The sequence below is a fragment of the Pundamilia nyererei genome, unplaced genomic scaffold (assembly GCF_000239375.1).
Source record: "Pundamilia nyererei isolate P.nyererei 1_Seehausen unplaced genomic scaffold, PunNye1.0 scaffold00418, whole genome shotgun sequence".
NCBI classification, from domain to species: domain Eukaryota; kingdom Metazoa; phylum Chordata; class Actinopteri; order Cichliformes; family Cichlidae; genus Pundamilia; species Pundamilia nyererei.
Genome location: NW_005187819.1, coordinates 110,393 through 117,876, shown reverse-complemented (window position 1 = coordinate 117,876; position 7,484 = coordinate 110,393). Strand labels below are relative to the sequence as shown.

General features: G+C 45.1%; 1 protein-coding gene across 1 annotated transcript in view; it reads left to right on the top strand.

Moving 5' to 3' along the window:
- tgfbr1b (transforming growth factor, beta receptor 1 b) overlaps window positions 1-7,484 on the top strand; it is a 34,985-nt gene that overhangs the window by 11,928 nt on the left and 15,573 nt on the right. The window contains exons 2-3 of the mRNA XM_013915987.1: window positions 5,379-5,624; window positions 6,817-7,080. Of these exons, the coding sequence (XP_013771441.1) occupies window positions 5,379-5,624; window positions 6,817-7,080 (510 nt within the window). The remainder of the gene's footprint in view (window positions 1-5,378; window positions 5,625-6,816; window positions 7,081-7,484) is intronic.

The following is a 7,484-nucleotide window of genomic DNA, read 5'->3' as shown; positions in this document are numbered from 1 at the left end:
CCCAGGCCTAACGCCGTCAACCTGACTCAGCAGCTGCCCGGCACGCACCGAGGATCACGCCCAGCCTTCATCCGCTGTGCCCTCTTCTCCTCAACCAACTCAACCTTTGAATCTATTACTGTACGATCTACAATATAAAGGAGGCGACTGTTGTGATTTGGCGCTGTATAAATAAAATTGAATTGAACCACTTTAACATTTAGACTGTTACCCTGTCAGCCACTGGGCCTGTTCCAGTCAACCCACTGCTTCCAGACTGGGAGTCCATGTGAGGACAGATTACCCAATAGGTTTGGTATCCTGGTCACTGCTTTCAATCATACTTACCTGTACATGACCTTATCGTATGTGCAGTCCCTCACGTGTCTTTGCACATGTTACACTGAGTGATGTACTGAACAGTTGTAAAGACATTTCCTGTCATTGCTCTGCACTGCATCTCCTCATCCTGAGTCTCAGCAGACTTGAGGTTCTTGTGTTTGGAGCTGAGCGCTTCATTAAAGAGGCTGGTCGTTACATCGGCCCTCCCACCACGTGCTAACAATCTTTTTGTTATATTTGATCAAAAACTGAGCTTGGAATAGTTCAAAGGTCATCTGTGGCTCCTGGACCACTTCCTGTCATGTACTTAGGAGGTTAAAAGTAAAGATGGCACCATGCCACTTTTTTATGTCCAACGCTGATATCATAAGGTTGGATATCTGCCCACAGCGGCATGAATCCGATACAGTCTATTTTCTAATCGATACAACTGTTTGAATGTTTCGCTGCATTTTGTAACATTGTAACACTAAAGCTGTTCTGTCACACCTGTATGCCTAAAACTCACTGCAGTGCAGTGATGCTGATCTTTGCATTGAAACTTTTAGCAGAACTTTAAATCGAAGTATTTAAAGTAATATTTAAAAATACATTTAAAATGCAGATTTCAAAAAGTGCAATATCAGCACAAACTAATGCTGAAAAGAAACAGGTTGCAGAGTGGAGCCTTTTATACTTACAGCTGAGTATAAACAGACGTCCAGAGTAGAAAGCAGTGAAATGCAAACATGACACTCAGTGTGAGCTCTTTCTATCACCTTTAACCTCAGACTGAAGTTAAACTCAGCCTGAACCAGGAAATAACTGCCAGAACATTCACCTTCTTTTGTTTCATTTTTTGTAAATAGATCACTTTTACATTTCCATATATGACATTTAATTTGTATCATATTTGCTTATCGGTTTTCTTTTACTTGGTTTAAATGTGTTGTGCAGTTTATTTCGGTTTGTCAGGTTCACACTGATGGTGTTACAGTCCCAAAAACACTGTGCGTGTCAAATATGATACATATGATCTGAAGAAGTGTTCTCATACTTTGTTTTTTTGAGCCATGAAACTGTTTATCCTGTAACAGTTTTTCACAGTAAAGCTTGAGCCTCGAAGCAACGACAGCGACCGATGCATGAAACGATACATTTTTAGACACAAGTTGTAACGGCCGCCGTTTCCTTTGTGAGTATTTATTACACGGCGTGCTGCGAGGAAAAGCGTCTAACGTTTGAGTCTGGGGTTTATTTTTTAGCACCTGGCGGCTCTTTTTAAATTCTCATCCGTCAATACTCTGCATACTTTTTCACGTGATTCAGTTTATTTTGAAAGGTCTCAACAGGATCTTGAGCTTTATTGTGAAAGGTTTACGTGGAACATAAACGAGCGGACACGCGATGGTGTTACCGTCGTTGTTGCTAACGACAACGCATAAAAACAGGCGCTTGTCCGTCTGTAGTGTGGTTGTATTAAATATAAGAGAAAGAGAACTTTAAGACATTAACACAGCCACTACAGCGACATCAGAACCATGAACAAATATTGCCATAAACAGTTTATTTTGCGACACCACGAAACAAACGACAGCGTAAAATGAAACTGTAGATGTTTTTACATCGTCATCCGACATATATGGTTATATCGAACAGCCCCACTGCAGGTTGTTTCAGGTTTTCCTCAGGTTACCACTTGAACCCTCTGTTATGCTATATTAATGTATTCACTTTAATATTTGGTGCAGCTGTGCACAGCTATTAGCTGAACAAATCAGATGGATGGTAATGTCCCTGCTGAGAGGACCTCCAGCGGGCTTTGGGAAAGAAGGAGAACATGGAAAACTGTAAACGGGCTTTGGTGACAAATGTTCCCAAGGATCCAAAGTGAGATGGTTTCTGTGGAAAACGCAAACAGCTGGACATGCACACACTTATTATTTTCATGGAGGTGCTGGTGCTGATACTGTGTGCTTATTACTGCTGTTTTTAAACACTTTAACTTCAGTGTAGTTGGATTTACCACACACACACACACACACACACAGACGAGAGCAGAGATGTGGCTGTAAATAAAAGCCAGCTGACAGCAGAGTGACTCACACAGCTCGTCTGTCCCTGCAGACACACACTCTGTTACTCAGGTGTGTCTCACACGTCTAGACAAAACAACGGAAATGTTGCTGCGCCACATACTCGGAGACTTCTGCTTAAAACCAGAGTGGAAACAGAAAGCGTGGCTTGCTGACGCAGATTAACGTGAACCTCTGTGCTTTGTGTTGTTTGTGTTGTTGGGAGGCCACATTCCTATTGGTCTGTTTGTATGAGCGGGTTCATATCAGGTCAAAAATCACAGCTTTGTTTGAGATGCAGTGAGGCAATAAAGGAAACAGTCGTAGTCTGGAATTGTGAGGATTTACATGAGAGGACATAAAGAAATCTCTGCAGCAGGTTTAAAGTTTGTTTTCACCACAAATAAAACAAAAGCAGTGGTGTGTGCAACAACTACACCATCAATGAATGAACGAGACCAGTGACTAAAAATACCTCAGCAATCACTTCTTGTATGACTTTAATAGTTTTCCGTATCGTGGTGTGTTGCAGTATGAATGATGCACACCGTTGGAACATTTATAACAACCACTTCAGTAAATGTTCATGTACACACACACACACACGTGTATATACACACACACACACACACACGTATACACACACACACACACGTATGCACACACACACACACACACACACGTATGCACACTCTGCCTTTCATGCCGTTTGTATCATCTGTCTGTAACACTCCTCACTCAGCTGCTTAATTATTCAGAGCACTTACCCAAGGATGGATTGTGTTGCTTTAACACAACCAGCCATATGCTTCTGAGCTGCATAAGGATAACACACAAACAGACACACAAACAGACAGACACACACACACACACACACAGTGTGAGCTGGTGTCTTCATAGTGTTCCACAGCACTGCTGTTACTATCTTGAGCTCGAGGGTCATTTAGCAGCCTTCCTTACATTAAGCACATTGCAGGTTGTTGTTGCTGCTTCTCTTGTTATTGTGCTGGTGTGTGCAGAGGTGATTACAAATGCTTTGACCTGCGGCTTCAGCATCTTGTACAGCTCAAAGAACAACCACTAAACTGTATGTGTTGGTCTTGGTAAGTCCTTATTAGTTTAATATGAAATAAAACCAAAACAACAACAAAACAAATGTTTCGGTGCATCTGGGAATGTTGTCCTAGTGGGAAGAATCAGGAAGGAAGGAGGGAATATTTGGAAAGAAAACACCAAGCAGAGCTGTGTGAGACGCATCGATCGCTGCTGGTGAAGAAGGCAGCTGTCACTGACTGTACAATAATCATTTGTAGTTTCTGTGAAGTCGTTTGTGTCTGTGTGCGACGTGCCACACTACGTAAGCATGTAAAATGAAGCCAGCATTCCTGGCTGCGGCTCAGGAGCCGGGTGAAGGTGAAGCCTGAGTTGGTCCTGATGTGTTTAGTGTGGAAATGTTTGATGGACAGCGCTTTATTCTAGGAGCAGGTGCTTAACTGAGCGAGGCGTGCTGTGTAAGATCGTGTAGAAAAACCTGTTCATGAGTGGCTGTCAGTGTTATGGCACGTGTGTGTGGTGTGTGTGTGGAAAAGACTTCTGTCTGTGGGAGCTGCTGGTGAAGATGCTGCTCGACTCCTCTGATCAGCTTAAATGACCTGCCTCAGTGGGTCCACAGGGAACTACACTCACTTCCCCCTGAAAGCAGCCACTGATTAAAACCTGCTGTTTGGACCGTACAGATTTGTTATTCTGCCATGTTGCTAGGCTACGGAGTGCTCTGTGAGTGTGTCGACAGGGAAAGTTCGAACGTTTATGTCGTCCTCAGTCTTGCACTTAATTAACCCTTCATTCAGTGAGCTGTCAGTTACAGTAAACCAACAGCAGAGATCATTAAAACTGGAGGTGTGTGTGTGTGTGTGTGTGCGTGTGTGCGTGCGTGTGTGCGCGTGCGCGTGTGCGCGTGTGCGTGCGTGTGTGTGCGCGCGTGTGTGTGCGTGTCGTCATCACATCCCAGAAGAGTTTAGGTCTCTGCGTCAGATCACTGCTGGTTCCCATAACTCCCATTCCTTAGAAATGTTGCTTTCTGTAGAAGTGCCCACACTGACATATCGTCACTTCTGTAGACGTGGAGGAAGTTCTCCATCACAAATTGGCCAATATGGGAGTTTCAGAGTGAATTATGCAGTGTCAGCATTCGTCACCATTGATGGCATTGCTGCTTCAGGTTTTCCTGATCATGTATCACGAGTTACTCGTTGCAGGTGTTGTGCTATCAGCATTTGTCAGCCTGCTGAGACCCACTTGGGCCATAATACCAGCAAATGACCATCCTCAGCCGTGCATATGTTTCAGCACTGATATTAATATTGGTTAGCTCTGATGAGTAGTGCAACATAAAGCTGAGTGTAAAAGACCTGAATGAGATACTCATTTAATGACTGCTTCTTAGTCACGGCCCAGTGAAGCTTTCTGAAGCTCAAAAAGCTTCATTACTCACAGCTTATCGACACAGTTGTCTTTGGTGACATCTGGTGGCCAAATGATGAAGCGCAGCCTGAAGCTACAGATGGAAATGAACTGCTTCATTGTGACTGCCCACTCGAGAGCTGAGTTGGCAGCTCCTGTATAATATCATGTGATGACACTATCGGGCTATTGTGGTGCGTTTGTGTCTTTGATGAATAAATGATCCATATGTGGCGTGTTCTCTCTCCGTCTGCGTGCGTTCTCTGGTCTCGTGGTCCAAACACATGCAGATAGCGGGCTTAGGTTAACTGCCCATAGATGTGAGCCTGGTTCTGCCGCACGTTTCTTCCTGTTTAAAGGGAGTTTTTCCTTCCCACTGTCGCCAAAGTGCTCATAGGGGGTCATATGATTGTTCTCTGTATGGTTTATTGTAGGCTCTACTGTACAATATAAAGCAGCTTGAGGCGACTGCTGTTGTGATTTTGTGCTGTATAAATAAAGTTGAAGTGAATTAATCCTCCCCCCTTTTTCCTCTTCCAGGCCTTCAGTGTTACTGTGACCGCTGCAGCACCAACTCCAGCTGCACGACAGACGGTATCTGCTTTGTAGCCATCCAAAAGTCAGGCAGCCGGATGACCATTGAGCAGCGCCAGTGTGTGCACAATCGTGACTTGATCCCACGAGACCGACCCTTCATCTGTGCCCCATCTACCAAAGATGACAGTGGCATTTACCCACTGTGCTGTACCACAGACTACTGCAACAAAGAGCCAGTGACCCCCACTGGTAAGAGGACACCAGCCATATTGCCTCTTCATGCCTTCCTTTAATTATAAAGTACAGCCACTACGCTACTGCAGGTGGAAAAGCTTCTCAGTCGTTAAAACAAAGTGGAGCGAGAGCGTCAGAGTAGGAGGGTCTTTTTCATGAGTGCAGTGGGCACTTAGAGGACTGGTGCTGTACTGGTCTGCTGTGGTGCAGAGGGAGCTGAGGGTGACTGCACTGACATGCAGTTTAGAAAAACTGTTTGCATGTTTTTTTAAATAAATAAAAAAACACAACCCAAGTAAATATAAAATGCAGTTTTCATTAAACGATGATTTATTAAGGTGGAAACGAGCTACGCAAAACTATCACGTGAAAAAGTAATTATGCCCTAAACCAAAGAACTGCACTCGTGTGTTTGTGATAACTGGGAGTGAGGCCCACTCGTCTTTTCAGAATCGTTTTACATCAGCCTCATTGGAGGACTTTAGAGCACGACTGGCCTTTCATTGGCTCAAGTCTGGACTTTCCCAAAAATAAGTGTTGTAGTGATGTAGTGCGAGGTGGACTCGGATGGGTTTCAGGTGCATTACCCAGCTAAGCTTGAACAAACTGAGGCTGAACATAATATTTCATAGTACTTCTACTTTTGTGTTAGAGGTGAGAATTCCTGTTTTTCTAATGATGACATTTCGTTCGTCCTCCTCGCTAAATCCAAACAGCAGCGACTCATTCCCTCGCTGGTCTAAAACGCCGCTGTTGTCTGGTAGCAGACGAACACGCTCGGCGCAGTGCACCAGGTAGATCGTTAGATAGATGGGGGGATTAATGATGCGTTCGCGGGGTCACATCTGCTGGTGAAGCTGCTGTGAAGTGCACGGTTGTGATGGTTTTTACCATCATGATGACGTCAGTATGGGCACTGCTGGTGAAGAGAAGGTGTAACCAGCTGATTGAGTACACAAACCTAAGCTACACGTAGCTGCACACCAGATTCAAAAAGCCCGATCCAGTGGGGATGTGTTTCTACCGCACTGCATGACTGAGGTCCTGAATCCACGTAAACCTGTGTCGTGCACTCTGAGATCCACAGAACGAGGACTTGAGGCTCGTCGTCACATTAACCTTTATGCTTCCAGGCTGCAGTCAGGCCAGCGCAGGTCCAGGCTTTGGGTCAGCAGGTATTCTGACCAACACTCTTTGTGTCTTGCAGGCCCCACAGCGACTCCTTCTCCTCTGGGGCCGGTGGCCCTCGCTGCTGTCATTGCTGGCCCTGTATGTGTGCTCTGCTTGCTGCTGGTTTTGGCGTTCTACGTTTGCCACAGCCACAGAGGCCTGGGCGCCGGGGGAGCCGGGGCCCACCACCACCATCGGGTGCCTAATGAGGAAGACCCCTCCATGGACCACCCTTTCATCACTGTGGGAACAACACTGAAGGACCTAATCTATGACATGACCACTTCAGGCTCTGGATCAGGTAAAACGCTACATCTCAGGGTCTGATTTGTGCAGTGATCAGCTGAAGGAGGATTTAGACATTTCAAAGGTATATAAAGGTAAAACAGCAGCATGGATTCATAGAAGAGTCCAGGGGCCAAACAGACACTTGACTGAAACAGAACTGTGACAGAGGTCTCGGACTGAGCAGCTAGAAGCGTACATGTAACAGGGGCAGGACAACATCTGCTCAGAGATGCTTCCAGGCTTTTTAATGACAGCAGAGGAGATGCTTCACGGTGCTGAACGTGGCCCTGTCTTTGTTTACCTGCTCCAATTCAAAAAGTCAGACTTGCTAATAGGGCTGGGCCATATTATACCGTTCACGGTAATACCGGTATAATGTTAGGCAACGATAGGAAAATGAAATATCGCGATAGAATA